This window comes from Primulina tabacum, chromosome 8 (genome assembly GCF_025594145.1).
Source record: "Primulina tabacum isolate GXHZ01 chromosome 8, ASM2559414v2, whole genome shotgun sequence".
Taxonomy (NCBI): domain Eukaryota; kingdom Viridiplantae; phylum Streptophyta; class Magnoliopsida; order Lamiales; family Gesneriaceae; genus Primulina; species Primulina tabacum.
The window spans coordinates 7,713,863-7,739,963 of record NC_134557.1 but is presented as its reverse complement, the minus strand read 5'-3'; the positions used below and the strand labels follow the sequence as shown (position 1 = coordinate 7,739,963).

Sequence of the window (26,101 nt, the reverse complement as noted above, 5' to 3'; positions counted from 1 at the left end):
TTTTAACATACTATTTTTTGTTAACAGGGCTATTATTGGAGAGTGAGTAATTATTTGGGCCATGAGGAGGGTTTATGATTTACCACATCGGCCCATTTAGGGTTGGGCTCAGCCACACGTGGTAATTTCTTACAAAAGCTAATAATGCAATATATTATATACTAAATTATTCTTACGACGTTATTAGAATTAGTTTCCATTCGTTTTACGCTTTTGTGACACTTTATTTACGTCATCAACTTTAAATTAATCTCTAAATTGATTAAGTTTATAAAAAAGTATTATTTGCATTAATATACAATAAAAATATGTGATACGGCTTCATACGCTGACGAGCATAACATATCGGTAAAACATTTGGAGGATAACGTGATGATCATGAGTTCAAATCTCATCTAAGATAAAAAGTAAATGTGAGTTAGATTCAAGTGTATATAAGTTATGATCATATCCAGAATATATATCAAAGGTAAAACCGTCATCTCCCAAGATTAATCGAGTGAAACCTAGATAACTAGGTTAAAAAAAAAAAAAAAAGAGAAACATATTGGGCGCCCGTGTGACAAACTTTACCAATTTTTGAAACTATATTGGTATTTTTGTCGATAATCCTTTCCAATGTCCAGCTATAGAATGCATTTTCTATTTTAATTTCATAAATCACACATCAATAGTAGCATTTGGTTATATGCTTCCGATATTTTCAAAAAATTGTTTGCTGGATGTATATTTTAATAGATGAATTGATAAAAATTGATTAAATCTCTCCCGAAACGGTTTCATTGAGCTCTATATCTACGAATAGGTCTACTCGATCTATATCTATAATAAAAAATAATAATTCTGATATAAAAAGTAATATTTTTCATAAGTCAGATCGAATCAGAATTTCGTCTCACAAAATTGATCCATGAAATAGTCTCATAAAAGTTTTATGATAAAAGTTAGGTTGTTGTTAGATCTAAGACCATATGCATAATTCAAAACAATGAGATAAGGAATTATTCTGGACAAATTAAGATGGAATTGTGTTGGGTTTGGCCCAACTTTTTCCAAGCTGATAACCCAGAGCCCATTTCCTTGCACCTTGGCCTACTAGGTTATTAATACCCATTTGGTTCCCAGCAGCAGATGAGGAGCGTGAGATTTCTGAAGAGGCAGTAGCTTGACATTGAGCGCCGTTCTCCTCATTCTTCTTCTAAGCGTAGTGTTCTTTGCTAGGTGCATGTGAGCTATTCTATTCATCTACTCTTCTCCTTTTCCTCTCTATTTCTCAAGTGATAAGGGAGAGTGTGTGTGAGATCGGAAACTCACTCGGTTCTTTGTGCTGTCTCGATCAGTGTCTTTTCGGCTCTTGTTTGAGTGTGCCTACTGTGTGCGGTGAGCTGTGTGCTTAGAGGCTATTTGCTTAGGGTTGAGTTGGTTATCAGTAACCGGGGTTTTGATCGGGAAACCTTTGTGGTCTTCGCCTTGGTTTACTGTGTATTAGGAGAGGCCAAAATCAGTTCGTCTGAGCCCGTTTTTATCCTAACATTATATTCTATTGTTTCCTGTTGTGCTGAAACTTGCAGGTTGTCCAGCCAATATAAAGAAGATACGGCATCACCGATGGGCAATCAACAGTGGTATCAGAGCCATTGGTTGCTGTCTGCCGCCGCCGTCGTCGTCGGTTTGTCGGAATCTGAAACTCTTACTTAGGGTTTCGCTCTGGTATATTGGCTGGAACCTCTTTTACTGCTTTAGAAGCGTAACCGCTTGCCGCGGATTTATGTGCTGAGATTTGCTGCTGGTAGAACGCTAGGTCTTATATGCTTGTTCTTTACTGTTGTGTTTTCATTTCCGTGGCTAAAAGATGATTCCGCTGTGTTCATTTTTATCTTGTGTGATTTAAATTTTTCTGTGTGAAAATTTGTTATTTTTTGATAAACTGTTGAGATTTTTTGAAAATGGCTAAGACTGGATATCATCTCAAACCTTTTAACGGAAAAACAGATTTTTCAATATGGCAGCAGAAAATGAAAGGTATTTTGGTACAACAAAGAGTTTTCAAAGCGATAGACTTGTCATATTCTGCTGCTGAAACTCCTGAAAAAAGAGCTGAAATGGATGAGTTTGCTTATTCGTCTATAATTTTGAACTTGTCTGACTCTGTGTTAAGAAAAGTTGGTAAATTAAAATCGGCTAAGGAACTTTGGGAAAAATTAGAAGAATTTTATACTGAAACTTTGCTGCCCAGTAAATTGTTTTTGCTTGAGAAATTTTTTCGGTTCAAACTTGATTTAAACAAGGACATTGATGAAAATCTTGATGTGTTTACCAAATTAGTTCAATATATTAAGCAAACAGGAGATAAGAATATTGATGATTACACCCCTATTGTTCTTTTAAATGCCATACCTGATTCTTACAGTGATGTTAAATCTGCTATTAAGTATGGTAGAGATCAGGTAAGTTTAGAAACTGTTGTGAACGGCCTGAAAAGCAAAGAGATAGATTTAAAAACCAATAAGGGTGATAATAATTCTGGTGATGTTATATTTGTTAGAGGAAGGTCTCAACATAGATTTCAGAATCAAAAACCTTCAAACAACCACAACCAATCTTTTGTTAAAAATAGAGGTAAGAGTAAGGCGAGATCCAAGTCAAGACCCAAGAATAGAAAATGCTATAATTGTGGTGAAACTGGTCATTACATTAAAGAGTGTTCTAGGCCTAAGCAAAACCAAAGCCAAAACTTTAAAAATCAGCATGATGACCATGCAAATATGGCTACTGGTAGTGAAAACATGGGTGATATTTTTATGGTGTCTGAGGTATGTGATGTGTCTGTGGTGAATTCTGTGCATTCAAGTTCTTTGTGAGAATGAATGACTAGTTGATTCTGCGTGCACTTTCCATATGTCCCCATTTAAAAATCTGTTTTCTAGTTATAAAGAAGTGAATCATGGGTCTGTTTCAATGGCAAATGAAAAATTGTGTCAAGTTGCTGGTCTTGGTGATGTATCGCTGAAATTTGATTATGGTTATGTGTTAACTTTGAAAGATGTGAGGCATGTTCCCGATTTGTGTCATAATTTGATTTCATGTGCTGCATTGGAAGATGATGGTTTCCAGGGTAGATGGGGAAATGTGGTTATGAAAATTATGAAAGGGTCTTTAGTGGTTTTTAAAGCTGCCAAAAAGAGAAACTTGTATGTTTGTCATGCTGCATCTGAACTTTGTGTGCAAAATTCTGTGAATGTTGTCTTAAGTGACAAAACTGATTTGTGGCACAAAAGATTAGGTCACATGAGTTCTAAAGGTCTTGAAATTTTGCACAAAGATGGTTATTTTGGTAGTGATAAATTGTCTTGTATGCCATTTTGTGATTCTTGTGTTCTGGGTAAACAGTCCAGAGTTAAGTTTCCAAATTCCCCTATTCCCAAACACTCTGTCACTTCTGAAATACTTGAGTATTTGCATGCTGATGTGTGGGGTCCTGCTAGTGTGCCAACGCATGGTGGAAACTAGTATTTTCTATCTGTTATTGATGATTTTTCAAGAAAAGTTTGGGTGTTCTTAATGAAAAACAAATATGATGTGTTTGAAAAGTTTAAAAACTCGAAAAACTTGATTGAAAATCAAACAGGTAAGAAAATTAAAATTCTAAGAACTGATAATGGTCTTGAATTTTGTAATCGATTGTTTGACAATTTGTGTGTTGAATATGGTATTCAAAGACATAGGACAGTCCCTTATACGCCTCAACAAAATGGTGTAGCTGAGCGTATGAATAGAACTTTACTTGAAAGGGTGAGGTGTATACTTGCAAGTTCTGATCTTTCAAAAAAGTTCTGGGGTGAAGCTATTTGTACTGCTGCTTATTTGATAAATAGGTCTCCTTCTGTGCCTTTGAATGGTAAGTGTCCAGAATCTGTGTGGTCTGGTACGCAAATTAATTTTTCAAACTTGAAAGTTTTTGGTTGTTCTGCTTTTGTGCATCAGAAAAATGACAAACTTGAACCTAGGTATGTGAAATGTGTTTTTCTTGGCTATCCTGATGGGGTTAAGGGTTATAGATTATGGGTAAGGGACCAACCTGGTTTTAAAGTGTTAATCAGTAGGGATGTTGTTTTCAATGAGTTTGAATTTCCCTGTTTATCTGTTCCTTTACCTACTCATGAACCTGCCATTGCTCCAAACAAGGTGGAGCATTTACTTGGTCCAAGTCATGATTCTGAAAATGTGCAGAATGCTCCTGATGTGAATGATTTACCTGAAAATCTGTCTGAAACTGTTTTTGATAATCAAATTGATGCTGATGTGCATGAAGAAATTGCTGAAAATATTCCTAAAACCGATCTTAGTGATTTGAATGATTATCAATTGGCTAGGGATAGATCTAAAAGAAATATTAGGTAGCCACAACATTTTGATGATTTTCATATGACTTCTCATGCATTTATTGTGTTTGAGTCAATTGATAATGTTGAACCAAAGTCATATGAAGAAGCTTTAAAATCTGAAAACTCTGTGCAATGGTTAAATGCGATGAATGAAGAAATTAACTCGCTGCATGTTAACAACACTTGGATTCTTGTACCTAAACTTGAAAATTGTTCTGTTGTGGACTGTAAATGGATATTTAAGGTCAAGAATGAATGTGAATCTGTTAGATTTAAACCTAGGTTAAGGGCTAAGGGCTTTACTCAAAAGGAAGGGATAGATTATACTGAAATATTTGCTCATGTCGTAAAGTTTACTACTGTGAGAATCATGGTTGCCCTTGTTGCTCGGTTTGATTGGGAATTGAAACAATTAGATGTTAAAACTGTTTTTTTACATGGTGAACTTGATGAAAAAAATTTTATGAGGCAACCTGATGGTTTTGTTGATTCTAAGTATCCTGATCATGTTTGTTTGCTAAAGAAATCTTTGTATGGATTGAAGCAATCTCTTAGGCAATGAAACAAAAAGTTTGATGAATGCATGCTCTCTATGGATTTTACTAGAAGTAATTATGATCATTGCTTGTATTTCAAACACAATGCTAAAATTCCTGTTTTCTTGCTTATCTATGTGGATGATATGCTATTGATTAGTCATTGTGTGAAAACTATTGATCATGTCAAAAATTGCTTGAGTGCTAAATTTGATATAAAATTCCTAGGAGATGCTAAACGTATTCTTGGCATGAACATTTATAGGGATAGAAAACGTTCAGTCATTTTCTTGAATCAGGATACATATGTTAAGAAAATTTTGAGTAAATTTTCCATGTCGAATGCAAAACCAGTCAACGTACCTTTAGCTGGTCATTTTGTTCTAAGTAAAGAGCAATCCCCTAAAACTGATTTTGATGTTAAAAACATGAAGAATGTGCCATATTCAAATGCTATAGGTTCTGTCATGTATTTAATGATTAGCACGAGGCCTGATATTGCATATTCTGTGAGTTGTTTGAGTCGATATATGTCTAATCCTGATGTTTACCATTGGCTAGCTGTCAAATGGCTTTTGAGATATCTGAATGGTTCTGTAAAGCATGGTTTAAAATTTTCAAAATCTGATGTTGGTGTTAAATTGGTTGGATATGTGGATTCTAATTATGCAAATGATAGGGACAATAAAAATCAACAACTTCTTATGTGTTTACATTGTGTGGTGCTTGTATTAGCTGGAAATCTCAATTACAACACATTGTTGCTCTTTCAACCACTGAATCTGAGTATGTTGCTGTCACTGAAGCTTTAAAAGAAGCTATTTGGTTGAAAGATCTTATTTCTGAAATTGGTTTTCTTGAAGGTGAAGTTGTAGTATTTTCTGATAGCCAGTCTGGTATACAACTGTGTAAGAATCCTGTTTTTCATGATAGAACTAAACATATTGATGTTAGATTCCGCTACATTCGTGATGTGGTTGCAAAAGGCATAGTCTATCTTGAAAAAATTCCTTCTCAATTCAATCCTGCTGATATGGGAACTAAGTGTTTGTCTGTTGAAAAATTCAGATCTTGTTTAAAAATTTAAATTTTGATACTTCTGACTGATGTGTTCGGTTTCTGTTCTTTTTTGTAGCTTACTTGGTGTTTGCTATAAATTGGTACTTGTACTAACTTTGTGTTTTCTGCAAGTGGGGCGATGATGATGGCTGTAGGTGACTCTCCTGTCCAGTGAACCGGTGTTGGGCCGAAAGGTGGAGAAATGTTGGGTTTGGCCCAACTTTTTTCAAGCCCATTCCCTTGCACCTTGGCCTACTAGGTTATTATGTCTTATTATATAATACCCATTTGGTTCCTAGCAGCAGATGAGGAGCGTGAGATTTCTGAAGAGGCAGTAGCTTGACATTGAGCGCCGTTCTCCTCATTCTTCTTCTAAGCGTAGTGTTCTTTGCTAGGTGCATGTGAGCTATTCTATTCATCTACTCTTCTCCTTTTCCTCTCTATTTCTCAAGTGATAAGGGAGAGTGTGTGTGAGATCGGAAACTCACTCGGTTCTTTGTGCTGTCTCGATCAGTGTCTTTTCGGCTCTTGTTTGAGTGTGCCTACTGTGTGTGGTGAGCTGTGTGCTTAGGGGCTATTTGCTTAGGGTTGAGTTGGTTATCAGTAACCGGGGTTTTGATCGGAAAATCTTTGTGGTCTTCGCCTTGGTTTACTGTGTATTTGGAGATGTCAAAATCAGTTCGTCTGAGCCCGTTTTTATCCTAAAACATTATATTCTATTGTTTCCTGTTGTGCTGAAACTTGCAGGTTGTCCAGCCAATATAAAGAAGATACGGCATCACCGATGGGCAACCAACAAATTGGAAGCACAACAGTACCATTGGTTGTAGACAATAGTGTGATATCTCCTCGACTAATATCAATACTATTTTAGAATTTTATTTTAATATAAACTATCGAATAAAAGAATTTTTAAAATTACTTTTTTAGTATAAAATAATTCATAATACTAAAAAAAATAAAAATAGGATACAATATCCTGATACACTTAAAACTGAGGTTTTTTTAAAAAAATAAATTTAAAAACATTTTTTTTTCCATAAAAAATGTATAAAATTTCTAGAAAGCTAGTTGTCCAATCTTGACCTGGGAAGTGGATAGGTTCTCCTCAATTCCTCGGAAATTCACATAATCAAATTCACGTCAACTTTATGAAAAGGCTTGAATAATGTCATTAACATTAATATGATTTTTAAATGTAAGACAAATAATATTTTAAAAAATCGATTACTTATTTGAAACAATTATTTTTTTAAAAAATGAAATATCCGATTAATCAGCAAACATGAAAAATCCGCTTAGTTTGAAGAAAGTTTCTACGGAAAAAAGTTTCAATTTTTATATTTTAAATTTTATAATATATATTGCAAAAAAAATATAATGTTAATATGGACTATCACTCGCCATCGCCATCCATACGTGTTTCTATAGGAGTAGTAATTGTCACGCTTCGAGATACACATCATGCACGTCAATAGTGTGATCAAAATTTAATACTTTTAAATTTTACCAAAGAAAAACACCAAGTCAAGTTAACTATAAATCTAACTATATTTATTTTAAATAAAATAAACAAGACAATTGTTTTACAACTCTAAAATAAAACAAAATCAACAGTTTAATTTGTTTCAAAATCAAACTAGTCTACTAGCTAGACTTGTTGAAAAAGCAATATCCAAGTTTAACATGAACACAAGGAAAAACAACTACATGATTCTAAGCCAAAACACCGGCTCCAAAACTCATTCGATTATTGATCTTCAAATTTATCATTTGAAAGGGATGTAAGCAATGAGTGATATAATTGTCACTCAGTAAAATGGAAGGAGCATGTTTTTATTATATTAGTTAAGTTTCGGTGAATTAACAAAAAACTATTGATTTAAAATGATAATTTAATAAGAGCACAGTCAAACTAAATTCATAAGAAAAACCTGAATATTCATGTGTAAAAATATTTTCCCAATCCAAACTGAACATTAAAGCTATTGAACTCAAATGCAACTGACTTTTGGAAGCCAACTGATTTACAAGGTCTACCAAATAATATTTCAGAACTGAATCAGTCAGGTATTCCGTCAGACATTTTCTGAAGTTTTCTAGAACATTCTCTTTAAGATCCAAAAACCAATTGGTGAAATCAGATATGATTTTCTCTGTATCATAACAATTATTTTATTTTTTTTTTGTCAGAGTCTATTCGCAATATTAGGATGTACGATTTGTCAGAAATGAAAGTGATGTGACCCCACGATTACTATATCTGGAATGTGTTTCAGATTCAAAAAGCCAACTGGTTGGATGGAAGCTTATAAATTAATCAATAAGTTGGATATCAGTGATTACAATCCACGATCTACAATCAAGCATTATCTATCTTATATATTATGCGATCAAAGCTTTCAAAGCCCAACTGACGAAGAGTTTATTTCAATAGAAACTTAATTATTCATATTCAATCATTGAGGATCACTTGTGCTAAGTGTATTTTTTGTCTAGAATATTTGTACTTAACAGTAAGAGTCTCACTGATCAGATTGATTGAGTTATGAGATAGCTATGAGTTTCGATAGACTAGTGATGAGCCCTCTTGAAGTGAATTATTGCAAGTTATTGTACATGTCAAAGTTTTCTAATGAAATCTTTCCTAAGTGGAAGAAGAAATGTTATAGGAGTTGTTCAAATCTCCGAACAACCATAAATAATTGTTTTTGCACTTACATTTACTTTCAGTTTTGTTAGCCTAACTGAACTTTAGCATAACCATTTATATTATTCAAACCGATTCAATGAGTCTATTTTCGCATAGTACTGTCCAACTATTGGTTTGCTGAATCCCAACCAACCAGAATTACAATCCCAACCAACAAGAATTACAATTCAATGTTGCTAAACCAATCTAATTAATTTGAGAATCTTGTGATATTATTTGTTCAACTCTCCTTCTAATCAATTTGTTGATCCTAACAATCATGGACTCTAAATGTGAATTGTTAGATATACATTTGAGGTAATATTCTAAGGGTAGGTTGCACTCAACCTTAGTTTTGTCACTCAGAATAAAAATCTCCACGAAGTCGCCCCGACAGGGAAAAAATGTCATTAGTTCAAATCCATTCATATTTGGGATCTGTCAATTTAAAAATAGTTATCAAATAGGCTATATATGTACACGATGTTCTATAAGCCAACAATTAATCAGGAAATAAATCTTGACAAAGGTGGAACTATTATTAGAACTTGGAAGCATACAGTTGGTAGTGGATACCGCTAGGATACTTGGTCATATCGATAATACCAAAAAAAATAGTGTATTCTTATATATGCTGTATGTAAATATAAACCAAAACTTCGAAGAACCATTTTTATTATCCTGCATAAATAATTAATGGATGATTAAAAAAGATTTGGATAAATATTTAAAAAAAAATTAGTAGTTTTAAAAATTTTGAAGTTAGATATGAAAGTGACACTACAATATATTTCTATAATATATTTTATTAAATGAAATAGAGTGATTATATAATTTTAAAAATATATTGTTGGTATTTTAAAAAATTCATCGTACTCGAGATATCTCAACTTAGTATTATACTAAAATATATAGATATATATGTACGTAGTTTGTACTTTGTAACTAATATCATCAATTTACACCACAGGTCCACAAATACAACATTATATATCCTCCAATTTCTTTCTTTCGGAATCAACGCCGAAAATTTGGTTAACCCGGCTGGTTTATAGCAATGGCGTGAATTAGCTCAAGGACTTTTGTTTATCCATTTAATTTTCATGTAAAATCTACATAAAATGATATTATATACTAATTTTTTTTGAAAAACCGAAAGATATAACCATTTAATTTCAAATTATAAATTTTGGGAAAATTTCAATGTTCATCCATTATGTTTGTTTCGTTGCAATTTTAGTTATCGACTGTTAAAATTAGATCTTAGTCATCCACACGTGAGCACCACATCAGAGTTAGATCAACGTCTCGTTGGCGTCACGTGGGAGGAAAGAACAAAACAGCCAACCTTTGATATGATGACCAACACATACATAATATAACCCTCTACCTTGCCCAGGCAAATCGTGGTTGTAAAATCTCACACAAAAATACAAAATAGAAGTTCAACCTGCAGCAGTAGTGCACAAGATGCAACGCATCTGGGCATCATCATATTCTACTTCATCATCAGCATCAGCATCATTTTCATACTTATAAAACGACAACTCATCTTGTGTAGGGGTTGGAGCAGGTTTCTTTTTGCTACCACTAAGTGAATTGATGGAATCCATCAAACACGTCTCGTGATACGCATGACAGCAGTAGAAAACATATATGGACACATTATGTATCGAAAATGGATCAAAACACATGCAACATCTTGCGCCACCTCTGATTTTTGGCTTCACCTCCATGCTTCTGATGCTCAGAGATCGGTCATATGACTGAGAGGACTGGTTTTTATCTGTTTTAGTGCGGGCCTCGTCTTCTTCGTTACTCAAGCATATAGCACGTCTGGCTTCCTTGTAATACTTGATTAACAAATTAACACAATCGGCCTACAAAATTTGCAAAATGATGATTATAAATCATTTCACTTTGACAAAGGCATGCAAGGAACTCTTGAGCAAGGATACCTTCAGGATATCATTACAGCCATGTCTGAGGGAAGTTTCTGTTCTATAGTCCGTGATGATTTTAACTAGACGATCACGCAGCCTGAAATGTTTTGATTTAGAATCGATGAGCTTCATATGTAGAAAAAAATTCTGAAAGGGAACAAGGGGGAGTCTGATGTTTTAGAAATTGGTGCTTCTGTAACCAAAAACAAAGGCAAGAATTTGGGTAAATGGGTTGACTGTTGAGTCATACGAGAAAGGGAAGACTTCACCAGGTTTCAGTGTACGGAAATTCTGGCGACAAGGACCCAGTAAACAGGTCCTATTGGCGGTACCAGAATACTCACAACACATCGTAAGGGATTCAAGATCACACTCTTGTAGCACCAAACTGAAATGAAGCTGAAGTATTATTTCTTACTAAATTTTACCCCAGTGACTACTCTTCCATGTAATAAATTCACCAAATACGCATATTTACTACAAGAGAAACCAAAAGGTCCAAACCATGGAATATTCTTACCGGGGTATCTCCAAACCATTGGGAACCCTATTTACAATATACAAGGGATCAAGATTACCAACGGTATGCTCCAAAAGTACCCCCCTAACTGCCAATTGGACAAATAATTTAATAAAATCAATCAAAGGGGAATTTCTAGAATAAAGTAAATGCAGTCTACGTGCATTCGGTCAGAGGCAGTTGACAACTTACCATCTCCGGTTTGTTTAAACATTGCTTAATAAGTTCTTCCCAGAGTTCATCATCATTCTGCATACTTGCAAATTCTATTGCCTGCAAATAATCAAGAGACGTAAATATCTTATCACAACAACGTTTCAAAACTAATCAATGGACAACGGAGAATTAAGATGGTCACCTCTTCTATATCCCCCAACTTATTGATAATTACAGCCAAGGCTTGCTTTGAGTTTCCCATTCTTCCAAGAATAAAGACTTGCTCTTTTAACAGATCTCGCTTGACACAAATTTCATATGCCTGTGATTGGTTTTCATAAGTCATCTATGGCCAAAAGATAATAGAATATTAGACACAAATAACACGCCCATGAAGCAAACCTTTTCCAGTGTATAATGCTGACTGTTTCGAAGAAAGGAAAGCAACATTTTTGGATCGTAGTCGGCATAGAGCTCAACCTGTTGAATGTGGTCCAAACATGGAAAAACTGTCATCGACACACCGTGCGAAAAATATATATCCATTAAATACATATTGAACAGCTTCTTCTCCAATTGGAAGGCTTTTCCTCATAATATAGGTGGTACTTATTAGCTCATACTGGAAACATATCTAACATCAATACAGAAAATGCTGTCTGAATGGATGTGATAATCATCAAAGACAAAGAAAATGATGTAGACATGTCAAAACATACATCTTCAATCTTCACCCTGAAAGCTACACATCACCTACAGTACTTACCAACACTCACGCACAGTCAACACCAACGGCATCATCACACCAGCCTCCACCATGGATACCATTGCCCATTCATGACACATCACATTGGATTATACCTCTTTCTTTTCACATCAGATTCAATTCACAATGTTTCATTTCTATTTTGGGTTAATTCAAATTTCACTACCCAGAGGGTTTGTAAACATGGCTTTAAATGAAAACTGTTCTTCACTTAGTTTACTTCATATATCGGAACTAATGGTGTTTGGCATATTTCTGATTATCCTTGGCCAATAAAACAAAGTGATTGAAAATTGTTGGCGTGAAGATCATTGGAAGATAAAGCACTAGCAGAGGGGATGTTCAATCTCCACAAACCTGCATGTCATGGAATTCCATTCCAGCATGTGGATTTGACACAAACAGAGAATGCAGATATAGTTGCAAAAAGTATCGGTAATCGCATTTATTCTTCGCAGCCATAAGTTGTGAAACAACATCAGATGGGCTTATGAGATCTCTCTGCTGGATAAAAAATGGAACTGCACGCTTGCAATCTATCATCATAAGCTGTGCAACCTAAAACGCATGTGAAGGAAACGAATGAGTCATAGAACTGTTAACTGTTTAAAAAAAGATTATGAATATGATGCAACATATTTATCCTGAAAATACTGCTCTACACGGTTAGACAGAAATGTGATTTACATTTAGTTCTCCGGTTATATTTCTTACAGCATGACATGAATTGGTGGAATATGCAGAGCCAAATATTTGACTTTGACAGTGGAGCAAAACTACATAAAGAAGTTTTCTGAAGTCTTTTTGGGAAAGAACTGTGGGGCAAAAGAATTTAAAGAAATGGAACCTGAGTTCAGGATCTCATAAAGGTAATGGGGGGATAAAATCTAGCAGGGAGTAACAATAGGTTATTATGATAACGACTCACTCTACCAATATAGGGCTGAAAATACCTTTTCCCGAATGCCATCATGCAAATCATGTTTCTCAATAAAATCAAATACACCTGGCTTCATAAGCTGAAACACATAGAAACTAATGTTAAATAAAGGACAAACAAGTGAATTTAAAGGAACAATAACTCCAATCCCATACTCCGCAATGGCACATTGCAACCATTTGAAAAGGGTTCTGAATGTATTTACTGACCAAACTTGAATCACTATGAAGCACTTACATCGGCATACAGACTGAAGGCTCTCTCATATTGCCCGTCAATTACATAAAGCTCAGCAAGAGCCTGACATGGAAGTAGCACCATATAAGATACATGAAGAAGCATGTGTCGAACAGAATTTCCTGAAACTAACCTCTTTGAGTTCATCAGTCATAGATGACGTATTCAGCTGAGGTTCGATAGCTGAGATAATGGGCAAAGCAGAATAAATTACAGGTGGCCAGGTTTTAACAGTTGATAGGAGATCCTTGTGAAATGAAGTATTTGTTGCCAAAGCAACAAGAGCAACCTAGTTAATCACAGAGATTCAGCCCCAGTTACCAATTTGAAATAATTCCAACACAGAAAAGATGGGAGGCGAACTGTATTAAACACTAGTAATTACACACTTCATAGGCAGTATCACGTAGCCTTGGATTTTCAGTAGGAATGTAGGGAACCAGCACGGGAAGTTGACGGAGATGAGCAAAATGGAAAACCCATCTGAATCAAGTGCCACACCACCAGTTAATGAAACAGACTGAGAAAATGCTTATCAACTAGATAACTATAGACAGATGAATGCATTTACTGTCTTGCCTTTCCCATGCAGAAGCCGATCCGCGCAATAATTTTGGACATAATGAAGCCGCTTCAGCATATTTGCGTTCCACAATTAGATGGTCAAGATATCCTGATCCCACCTGTATGGATTTGATAAATTATTGTATACGTTCTGTAAAAGATTATCCTTACAGTGCTCTGCCACATCACCATTATATCGTGGCTAGTTATTAAAGAGTCTTAACACTTGCATTATAATTATTTAAAATCTACAAGTACATTGCTTCACAAAATCAATTTAGAAAATCTAATTTACAATTCTATCTTTGCAAGAGCTCTACAGCTAAAACAACATATAAAACATTTCCATTCTGCATAAAAAGACTTCTTGCCATAATCAGCATATGAGGATCAACCCCATGCTTCACTGCAGGTTATTATTCTAGTTATTCTGAATATTGAAATTTGCCATACTTTTCCAGCCACATCACAGAGCTCCATGGCAGAAGAAGTAAAACCTCCAGGAAGTCGAACATTATAATTATAAATAATAAAAGAGAAAGCATTGGATATAGCAAGTGCCAAAAGGGCCAAAAGGAGCCACTTATTTACATTCTCAAACTTATAAACAATCATTAAAATTACGTGAATTGCTACAATTCTTGCATTCTGAAAATTTTCAGATTTACACCAATGCAAACCAGAAATACCTGTTCTGGTGTATGAAAATATTATCCATCTTATTATCAGTCATAAAAAGTACTTAAAATATATACACCATGAGTGTATTCAACCTTTTCATGCATTGCAATTATGAACAGCTGTGATACAGTATTACTTAGATGTAACAAAGATCATGATAAATATTCTACAGAGCAATTATTGTTAGCAATTTTATTTTTGTTGACCATTGAAAAACAACATTATAAGCTCCCTGAGAATTTATTCACACTCATCATATTTCACAATTGTATGGTTGAAATAACATATCGAATTTGTAGCCAATAACTTGTCGAATCCATGGTGAAAAACTTAAAATTAGCAGTCTAACTTCACTGCACTTGAAAGGAATAGGAAAAAGAATCTATAAGTATGGTGGTTTCTGTTAACTAAGTTTAGCATGTGTCCAACAGAAGCAAAAGTCACGATCGATGACAGTACGTAGCATCTCTAGCTAAAATAACTGACTAATCTTGGACAATGAGCAACAACAGATGCAATTCAAAAACCTAGCACGCCCAAATTTAAAAAAACTACCTCATCAAGAAGTTCACTCCGTGCCTGACTAGCTTCAACCGCTTCCAAGGCTTTCTCATGCCATCCATGTTGAACCAGCCACGCTATGTGATCTTCTGCATCCCTAACAGCCAAAAAGCAATTAAAGATTCATAGTTCAGAACCTTTGACTAACTTCAAACAAAATGTGAACAAGGTGTGACGACAATAATCAAGAGATAATGACTTCTTATTTTTTCCTTTTGGTAGAATATGGGGAGATTGATTTTCTATACATGCCAGATTTCTAGAAATATTAATCAGAAAACAAGATAAACATACTGTTATGGCTGTGAGTAATGGATTGCATTATGGGGCGATTTATGGGCTGATCATTAAGATCCGTGTTTATTTTAATCAGAGGCTCGTCAGAGAGAACCGTTCGATCTCTTGGTATTGAGGTTTGTTGGGAGAAAACCTTGGATCCCGTAATATAAGATCGTGAATAATGTTCATGATAATTTTATTAATGCAATTCATCTCTATATATAATAGAGTACAATAATTCAAATAAAGATAATTAAATTCTAAAAATAAAATATCATCATATCCTAACCAAAAACAAAAGATCATCATATCCTAAACATAAATAAAACAAGAAACCGGGCACACACGTCGTGTGTGTGTGTGTTTGTACACGTATTGTTTTGAAAGTTCTGATATAGTTAAGATATTCAAAAAAAAATTGAGTAAGATGATTTTTCTTACAATTATAAAATAATAAAATGAAGCATACTCTATAAAATAAAATATGTACTAGATTTAGCAGTTTTGGAATTAAGAAAAGGGCTTCGCCAAAGGTGGTTACTATTCAACCCTCTTGCTTTATTAGTAGCATAGATATCACCATATCCCAAAAAAAATTAAAGATAACGCAAATCCTATAAACAAAAGATGATAGCAGATCAATTTATTCTTTGGGTTCGACTTTTCACTTGCTGCAATTGAATATTACGTGTAAGGCCCATGACACATAATAATGATATAACAATAGCTGCAGCAGCAATATTGATAATAAGTTATAACAAGCCTCAAACGAAATATTATGACAAGACATAATGTTTTTCTAACTCTCTCTATAAAAATTAACCACTGTCAATGATGCTAATGAATAAGGACCAGAAGGAAACCAACTCCTAACTGGACTGACTTAAAATCTTTCCATGCATGTAAATCGCATGGAGTTTCAAGACTTCATACTCCTCCAAGTCACAACAGCCTACTAAAAATTAGTTCAAATTGGTGGAAGATACGAACATGATTGGTCAGCTGGATGGAGCTAATAGCCACATGGCTTTGCTATTCAAAACACATAAAATGACTGACTTGGTGTTAACATATATACATGAAATGTAGTTCCTTCCAACCAACAATGTTTTCACACCATATAAGTGTATCCTAAGTGTTCAAGACATTGCTACTTGGTTATCCTTGCTCCTTTATTCAATTATGGATCTTTGCAATTATACCAGGTGCAATTGTTACAAAAAGGAACAAAACTAAGATAATTAAGCAATATTCACGTTTGCACTAAGTAATAGGCTTTACAAAATAGCATGTCAAAGCTAAGTTATTTTCATGTTTCCAATGCGTCATCTGATATAAAAACAAAGATATCAGGAGAGTATTTGATGGAAAATAAGGAAAAGGCATCACTAACCTAGGTTTAGCAATTACAACATCCTTTGGGGACACAATGTAGTACAAGGGTTCATCTCCAGCAGCCCACTGACCACCAGCATAGCTGCTACCTAAAGCACAGGCACAATGGCATCTTCATCACATATATCATTTTAACTCACAACAAAATGAAGTAGCAAGGGGATAAAATCACTTGTATTTTGAAATTAGATTACATATAAAAACAAGCAAAACCTGAGAAAGGAGAATGAGCAAGGGAATAATCTTTGGCCTTGTAATGTTCGAAGCCAAGAATAGGTAGCGCATCAGTTGCCAGCTCATCATTAGTCCGAGTGACAACTCGCACTTCTGGTCTCTGAGCATTTCCCTATTGTTACAAGATTGACCCACTTAAGTGGTTCGTTCACTCAACTTCATAGAGAAACAATGGGAAGATCATTCTGTCAACATGCAATGTTTTCGTAAACAAGCCAACATATGGTTATGGTAAAGGTGGTCAAGGGCTCATACAAAAATCAACCTCCATTCCTAGAATGTGAAATATCCACAAGACCAATCATAGAAGACTTATAATCCAATCCAAAGACACTAAAACCATAAAAACAAGCCATTAATACTTTCTAAGACAACCAACTCTAACAATACGAGACTAGCATGGATTGACAGAACTATAGATCAGTACAACGAGCATCACACAGTTATTGTTGCACAAAGCAAGCATTACCGTTCCACGAAGTAAATACCTGGCGTAAAGGAACACTGCTGCTAAAGTCCTTCTCACCATCTTCTTTCCCAGGGATATACGCTAGAACTACCAAAGAATCCCCAAAGGGCGCAATTCCTGAAATGAAATAGCTGGTTTGAAAAGATGCCACAATATCCACCTGGTTCATGCTAGACATTGAAAAATGCTTAAATGTCCCCGCAGCACCATTATTTTGGTTGGTTCTAATTGATGCAATTTTAACAGATGTTCCCCATCCAATGACCAGCAGAGTATCATCCTAATGCCAGGATAAAACACGCAATATAAAACGAATCATTATCTGGAATATTGCTAAGCATTTATTTCAAACGGTATTCAAACCTGCCAGACTAAATGAGGGAGCAGAAGTTCAGGGCGTGGGATCCCTCGAGGTCTTTCGATGAACGTTACACGCTGATCATTAGAAGCATCATAAACTTTTACACCAGCATCATTAGCCCAAGCAATGAGACTAGTTCTCCATTTCACTGCATGAATTGGACCTTCACCAGAGTGCAAAATCTGGGAGAAAGATAATTATTCAACTGAGCGGCCATAGTTTCAGAGAGCTTCAGAAAATTTACACGTGAATAAAGCATGCCAGGAACCTAGATATACCTGGTCTCTATATCCTATCCATTTCTTCATGTTGAAGTATAAGTTACCAGCTAAACCTCCAGTAACAAATCTTCTTGACGATTTTCTTGAATAATCTGGGTCTAATGCAATGGCCTTCACGGGGCGATGGTACTCAAATGCCATTCTCTCCTCAGTAAAAAGACTATTTATTACAACAGAACCATCATCAGAGCAGCTTCCAATGTATTCACCTTCTACGTCAAAGGAAAGATCATTTACAGCAGAAGTGTGCGGATTGAATTCTTTAACCTGAAGAAAAAAAGTTATGTTATCCATGTGATTGTAAGGTGAGTTACTACTTCGTCAAATAACACAACCAGGTTATATCATCAACAACTACAGGATTCTAGTTTAAGAGACTCTGATATAATGTGTTCCCTTTACATTAGAGAACAAAGTCATTCGCCATGCTTTTAAATACGCTGAACACCAATCATTGCTGTTAACCTATGAGATTGTATATAGTTAAACAAGTTTTTTAGAATACAAAAGATTAAACTTTTACAACCAAAATACAAGAACCAGACTCACTTGATTACCAAGAAAATCAAGAATGTGAACGGAGCCACCATGAGTACCCAGCGCAATCATTCGTTCGGAAACGGCAATACACGAACCGGCGTCGCTTTGAAGAAGCGTGGGCACGCTACCGCCCATCCTCTGGTACTTGAGGCGAGGCTCATCTTCCTCCTCCTCGGCCTCCGAATTTTCTTCGTCCGAATCTTCCTCTCTTTCGTCGTCGCCCTCCATTCCGTTCTCCGACGGCTTCGGTGACATTCTGGTTTAGCGTGATGCGAAGATAACAGCTAGCTATTTATTTAATAAACGTTGTTATACTCGAAGGATCTGGACTTGGTGGATCCAGTTTATTTCATATACCATTAGACAAATAAAATAATTTGTCATACTTCATTATAATTGTTTACGGGATAATACATCATTACACACCTAAGCAGTATATCACCAAAATTTACATGGTAAAAATTTATGTGAGACGATCTCACGGATCGTGTTTTGTGAAATAGATATTTTTATTTAGAGAAATTATTATTTTTTGTGCCAATGATATTAATTTTTACTGTGAATATCGGTAGGGTTGACACGTTTCACATATGAGACCGTCTCACAAAAGACCTGCTCAGCTTACAATCCCCAACAATGATTTTTTACCAATTTTTTCAAAATTGTCGAAGGGTTGGCCTGCTTAATCTGCAAACCGTCACAGGCCAAGTTATCCTTTTCTTGCAGTAGGCGACTCGTTTGACAGCTCTAACAGACAAATCGGGATATACTAAGGTAACACTGGAAACCAAAGGTCAAAATTAGGAATGTGCCGAGACTATCAAGACATAATGATGTTTTATCACTGCTTCAAAATAATTTGTAAATTTTATGCTCAACAAATTAATAATTTCTATCGTATAATCAATTTTTTTGGTTCTAACTCAAGCTGAAATGATAACTGAGAGATTCTATTATTGAATAAAAAAAAAATTTAGATAACTTTACAATAACGGTTAAGAGTAGCAAAGTATTTGATACACAAATTATTGATAAATCAACAAATTAGTATATAAATTATTGTAAATGATTTAAATTATACACGATCTAATTAAAAACCAAAAATCAATTTTACTCATAATATAAAGTGTTGTTAAGTTCAATTATTATTTTTATTAAATTCAACTAAATACATGTTTTATTTTTTAAAATTATTTTATTCGTAAAATTATACAAACAAATTAAAAATATATTATAATAAATAAGTAGTATATTCTTTATATAAAAATGCTAGTTCATCAACTAATAAATATATTATATTATAAATTTAAAATATTTATAAATATAAAATAAAATGATATGTTTTTCTCTATATATATCTTATAAAAAAATGTGTAACTTATTTAATTTAATAATAATTTGACTTAAAAGCAGTTTAAAAAAATATAAGATAAAATTGATTATTTAACTGATTCATGTATCGATTAAGTCATTTATAATAGATCATATATTGGTTTATCAATTTAATAATAGTTTGTGTGCTAAACTATTTTTTATTCTAACGATTAATATCAGTAAAGTAAAGGTTTGTTAATTTTTTTCTAAAATATTCTGATATTAAAATTTTAAAATGTAAACCCATGCTGATTTTTTATTTGATTACTTGTGTTTTAAATTTTCCGACTCCAATTTTAAGTTCCTTCACAAAAAGTTTTGTTAGTTAATTTGTCACATTTTAGTAAAAGATTATAAAGCATTGGTAGCTAAGCAACGTTCAGACGCCCATTCCAGAAAACGACACTGTTTGGGATTAGAAATTGTCAAAATAGATCAGATCCATCGAATTGGCCATTCTATTTCCAAATAGATGAGTTGAGTTAATAATTTCCTAGTATTGCACAAATGGCAGGACAAGGCATAGTGAGCTATGACAGGTTGATCCTTAACCTGTCCTCACACTATATATAACTAAAAATTGACAAGTCAGCATGGCCCGCCAAGTCAGTTGACAATATTCCTACCCATCCAAACGACGGAACGATCCGAACCACCCAAATGATGGATTGTGGCATGTCGATCGGTTGAGTATCGGACGAGAGTATAAAAGTATTTTTATTTAGAATATTATTCTTAATTTTTATGGGAAAAAAATCATAACTCATCCTCCAAAAATACATATAAAAAAATTATTAATAAAAAAGAGGAAAAAGCCACCAAAAACAAATTGGTCGATATTAAAATGCTTGTGTGACATTTCTTTAAATCATCGTATGTTTTCAAATTCAATACAAATAACAAAATTGAGATCTATGCAACTGGAGACTGAGTGACGCCACGTATAATGTTCAGTGCCACACAGGGCTGGTCCACAGGAACCTGAAATTCAGACCAAATAATGTTAATTTATTATTTATTTGAAGAAATTAATTAATTAATAGTATATCTGTTTTTTATATATATATATTTGTGGAAATTAATAGGGTTGGGTTTCGATCACTGACGATTAATTGGTTTTCTTACACGAAAAATTATTTCGAGATTTTCTGACACATTTGGATACATACACAGAAAATGAGAGCACCAAGGACACGCTTAAGTTAGGGGAGTCAATTCATCCTGTCAATTCTAATGAAATTCGAATGAATTGAGTGTCGTTCAGTAATAATATTATTCAAAAATATTTAATTTGGACTTAATTTCAATCCGAGGTAACTCGAAAACTCTCAATCCCAGACTAGATCCAATCCGATCAACCTGATTAACCCGATTTTGAATTTCTTCAAATTTTTTGAAGAAAATTAAATAAAACTCAATAATTATAATAATAATATTTTAATTTAAACACATAAAAACAAAATATTCTTCTTGTATATTGTTTAAAATTTAAAAGTCTAATGGTAGAAAAAATAAAATATATTTACTAAATCAAATAAACAATTGTTTAAAAAATAAAAAATGTTCAAAATAAATATTAAATTATGAAAATTTATGATATAAATATACGATAAATATTTTTTCAGACATAAAATATATAAAAATGTAGACAATATTTATTAATTATATTTTTTAAAAAAAATTAAAATTTTCGGGACCTGGATTGACCCCAACCCAACCCGATCATTTTTTTCCGGATCAGTTATTGGGTCCAACCCGATCTGACCCGAACCTGAAAACCCACAAACCTAAACCTGATTTTTTTGGGTTAAACCATATCGAGTTGGTGAATCGTATCTGATTTTGACACATCTTGCTTAAGCTGAACATATACAAATTTTTTGTTTTAAAAAAGCTTGTTTTTAAATCCCTAATAATATAAATTCAAGTTTTTATCGTATCAAAAATTTTCACTGTAGTTTTTTATTCAAAAAAAATATTTTTAAACTCCCAGAGCTCATAATTATTATTAAATAAAATTCAATACAAAACATTAAAAATATAAAACATATATATGATATTTCAAAACAAAATAGTTTAGACTTGATACAAAAGATAAAATTTTGAATATAAAATTTATACAATTATATTACTATCAATATTTATTACATTTAGTTTGTGTAATCAAATATCATATATTAGTATTCAGTCCGAAAGAATTTATAATGAAATATCATATATTAGTACCATATTTAATATTTTGTAGCAATTTTCATCAGAAAAAATATTTGTTATTACTAACAAAATTTATTATACATGTTTGGATATTCAAAAATTATATATTAATGTCAAATCTGAAACATTTAATACTCAAATATAATATATTAATATCATATTTTCAAGGTTTTTTAGCTAGTCAGTGAGTTTAGGAAAAAATCGATCTAACTGGTCTGAACACACATTTAACTATTGAGACGAGGATTTACAGACGGCTAAAAAGCATTAAACTCAAAATTTTCATATTCGAGAGAAAACAATTGAAAAAAAAAAAGACTTACAAAGTGTCCAGCTCCAAGGATCCAGTAGAACTGTAAGTTCCTGTAAGATTTGAAATAACCCTTTGTCATCTTTTCCTGCCCACAATAAATTGGTGTTCTTTCCATGCTCAAGAAACTTCTCAGCCCATCCCATCTGCTTCATAAAACAATTACAAATTAGTGATATATATATATATATATATATATATATATATATAAAGAGGTTTCCTTCTAACATATATTTTAAAGATATATTTACTGGTATGTTCAACATACGCCTGGATAGTCTCTTCTCTAACTTACTTGAGCTTTGACACCCAATCTTCAGTTCCTTTTGTTGAGCAAATGACATCTAACTGCATCATCATGGTAACCAGTTCATATAATTTCATTTAATATTTTATTATTTATTTAAAATATATTAAGTCCATATTCTAGGTAACAAATATTACTATTTCCTCAACAAAAACCAATTTGTGTAGAATGAGAAAAAAAAATCAAGAATAGAATTCTTACCTGACCGCTGTAAATGGTCAAATTGACTCCTTTAGCTAGCAACTCACCAACCTGTGACGAATAGGTAAGATAGCATTTAAGCAAAAACAGAACCAAAGAAACCTCTATAACTTGGTGAAACTGGCTTCTGTCGGCTCAGAAGTGGAGTTAATGTAGCTCAAATATTCAGTGAACATACTCAAAAGTCAGAAATCTTGGGCGATCAAAGACTCTAACTAAGCAAGACAAGAACCAGAAAGAAATATTTTCTGCGTAGAGTCCCAAATTTTGTCAAGAAATTAACCGTCTCCTTTAAAAAATGAAAATTTTTGTAATATGAGATGAATCAAGAAGTCAGTTTCACAAAATACTTAAATCTGTCACCTCATCGATCCTTGGCTTCATGAAATCTGCTTCTAATGCAGAGAAAACAAGATCTGATTGCCCTCCCCATCTGCAAACACAACACAAGCCCATAATCAAAATGAAAAAAAAAAATTACTGAACTGCTGAAAATATTTCATCTACAAAAATATCACGTACTGAACATTTTTTGGTATAATCTTCAGTTTCTTTTTTATCACGCCATTCATTAAACTATCAATATCAACATCACCACCAGTGGTAGACCTCAACGAATTCAAATATCTCGAGTATCGCTTCATCGCTATGTGCTGAGATAGCTCCGAAGTTGTCAATGATACAGGGTCCATCCCTGAATCCAACAGAAAATTATAGAAATCCTGCAAATATTCCATCATGAGTAATTAAACCCTTCGAAAATTGAGTCGGTGGAAGGAATTTTAGGGATAGCCACTAGCAAAGAGTCGGAGGAAAAATTAAAGGGACATGGTGAATTTTTACCACTGAGTTACTGCTAGCAGTAATAACATTCTCGAGCTCGCTCCATGATTCGGTAGCCTCTTCGAACTTACCGGCATCAAGTTCTTGTTTAATTTGCTCAGCCAATCTGTTTTCTGAATGTAAATTTATCAGCATAACAACATATATTTTCTTCTGAGAACAAGAACATGAATGAAGCAGAAATAGACCTGTTTGATTTTTCTAGGCCATTGTTGTCTAGCCTGGAGACATCTTTGAGGAGAGGACCCCATGAAAACTGCATTAAACATGTGAAATCTTGGAACATTACTTGACTGAGTTGCAAAGCCAAATATCTACATTTAATTTAGAATGTTGAATTCATACCACAAAATCTTCTGGTGAAATCCAAGTGTCGCCCAATGCAATTCCTAGATACACGATGCATTATAAAAATCATAGAACTCAATGAATTTCAGGATTCAAACTTGGGTTTTTCTAAAACATTGAAATGTTTTATTTTTTCATTTTTGTTCATTAGAGAATAATGATCCACCTCCAAGTTTGAGCTTTAATTTTCCAGATTCTATAGCTTTGAGAACTGATATTCCAAGGGTAACAGCATATTTTCCTCCATAAGATTCTGCAACAAAATAAAGAGGGCTCTTTTGGAGGGTCTGGTTTCTATTAAAAACTTCGATCAAAAGTGTAGTTAAATCAGTCGCAGCTTCATAATCAGTTTTCACGAGAATTTTTGGATCTTCCACAAAACTATATCCAGTTCCAACAGGATTATCCTACACGAAAACAAAACAAATAAATACAACAAAAAATATAAAATTACTGAACAATGAACATTAAGCTCATTCAAAGGATACACAATTCTCACCACAAATAAGAGATCAGCAATGCTTAGCCATGTCGAATTCCTAGGCTTCAAATCTGTATCCAATGGCCCAATTTCTTCAAAATTCCCAATCCCAACTCCAGAAGCACCCTAATTAACCATATTCAGACAATAGTGTAAAATTTCAATCACAGGAAAATGGTATCATCCATTTGATAATGTGAATCACGATTTGTGCAATGATCTTTGAAAATCTAATAAGTAAAATACTATACTGACAGGTCCACCCTGCAGCCAAAGAATGATTGGCCATGGTTTGTTTGGATATTGATCCCTGTTTGGACTTCTGTAATACCACCAAAACATATGGGCTTCTGTTACATACACATACGCAATGCAGGCCAAACAAGACACGAAGTCAGAGCAATAAAATGAAAGCAATTCTCAGCCAAAACATGAGAAATAAGCGGTAAAAATTGAATCTTTTCTATAAAAAGCAGCTTACTGGGCCTGACTTCAACATATCCCCACGCCTCTGATCCATCTCCAGTTCCCGAAGCTTTGGCTGCTGATACTTGAAGAAAAAATGGAATCGAGAACACAAGATAAGCAAAATGAGGTGCAACAAAACGGGACTTTTTCATTACGAAAACAGTAAAAAGGTGAACTTTTCCACTTCACAGAATTTAAAAAATGAAGGAGTGGGCAGTGTAAGAAGTGACCAGTGGGAATGTGGAAGCGGGGTTTTATATGCAAAAAGGGGATCGTGATTGGACGGTGTCTTGAGTTTTTGTCTCGGCTTCAACGGAAATAAGCCAAAAAAGTGGGGGTGCAGATCAAGAGGAGAGGCCAAAGGTATTTGACTTCACGGTTTATTTCTATTGAAATTTTCAGCGCTCCATCCATGTCCCTTTTTTATGGATAAATTATTAAAATTATAAATCATTATTTAGTTTATATATATATATTAATTTATTATCTCAATTTTGTATATAATTTATAATTTCATTTCACAAGTAAAAATATAATGTTTTTGATACGTCGCCTAATAAATTTATTCGAATCATAACGTTTATTTTTTAAAACATAATTTTTTATACTATATTTTTAACTAAAAACTTTTATGTATTTTTGTCAATATAGTGGCATCATTAATTAAATTCATCGAAATAGCTTTTTTTATTATTATTATTATTATTATTATCTGGATGAAGAAGTTAAAGTTTCGATTTGATTTTTATAAGCTATCATTAGAAGTTATTAAAATAATTGCTGAAAAATATTAGTCCATTTTATCAGAGTAAAAGTAAGAGTATGTTTGGACAAATAAAAAAATTGGATTTAGATTTAGGTTTGGATTTTGAATCCATTGTTTTGGAATTCGATTTTGGTGTTTGGTAAAATTTTTAAATGTAATTTGGAATTTGTTTTAGCTATTAAAACTAATT

The 26,101-nt window shown here is 33.6% G+C and overlaps 2 protein-coding genes across 4 annotated transcripts; both read right to left on the bottom strand.

Annotated features, from left to right (window-relative positions):
• Positions 1–10,006: 10,006 nt before the first annotated feature.
• Positions 10,007–18,922, bottom strand: LOC142553531 (vacuolar protein sorting-associated protein 41 homolog). 3 transcript variants are annotated; one of them, XM_075663860.1, is made up of 20 exons: positions 18,609–18,922; positions 18,057–18,326; positions 17,781–17,960; positions 17,625–17,697; positions 17,437–17,534; positions 16,928–17,060; positions 16,713–16,803; positions 15,035–15,137; positions 13,814–13,917; positions 13,624–13,717; positions 13,368–13,523; positions 13,235–13,297; positions 13,011–13,076; positions 12,415–12,615; positions 11,694–11,771; positions 11,494–11,613; positions 11,325–11,408; positions 11,136–11,218; positions 10,631–10,712; positions 10,007–10,552 (listed from the first exon to the last, which is right to left on the bottom strand). In XM_075663860.1, the coding sequence occupies exons 1-20, from the start codon at positions 18,852–18,854 to the stop codon at positions 10,118–10,120; spliced, it is 2,760 nt and encodes a 919-aa protein (XP_075519975.1). In that variant the 5' UTR covers positions 18,855–18,922; the 3' UTR covers positions 10,007–10,117. The 3 variants fall into 3 exon arrangements, with proteins under 3 accessions (XP_075519975.1, XP_075519974.1, XP_075519976.1); XM_075663859.1 differs by having other exon boundaries at positions 17,437–17,697; positions 18,609–18,921; XM_075663861.1 differs by having other exon boundaries at positions 17,437–17,697; positions 18,617–18,881.
• Positions 18,923–20,786: 1,864 nt separating this feature from the next.
• On the bottom strand, positions 20,787–25,521 carry LOC142553529 (serine carboxypeptidase-like 51). The gene is made up of 13 exons (XM_075663858.1): positions 25,159–25,521; positions 24,933–25,027; positions 24,696–24,803; positions 24,363–24,603; positions 24,194–24,237; positions 24,037–24,104; positions 23,849–23,954; positions 23,528–23,727; positions 23,369–23,438; positions 23,006–23,056; positions 22,793–22,845; positions 22,511–22,643; positions 20,787–20,954 (listed from the first exon to the last, which is right to left on the bottom strand). Exons 1-13 carry the CDS (start codon positions 25,295–25,297, stop codon positions 20,886–20,888), a joined length of 1,377 nt encoding a protein of 458 aa, XP_075519973.1. The 5' UTR covers positions 25,298–25,521; the 3' UTR covers positions 20,787–20,885.
• Between the last annotated feature and the right edge of the window lie 580 nt (positions 25,522–26,101).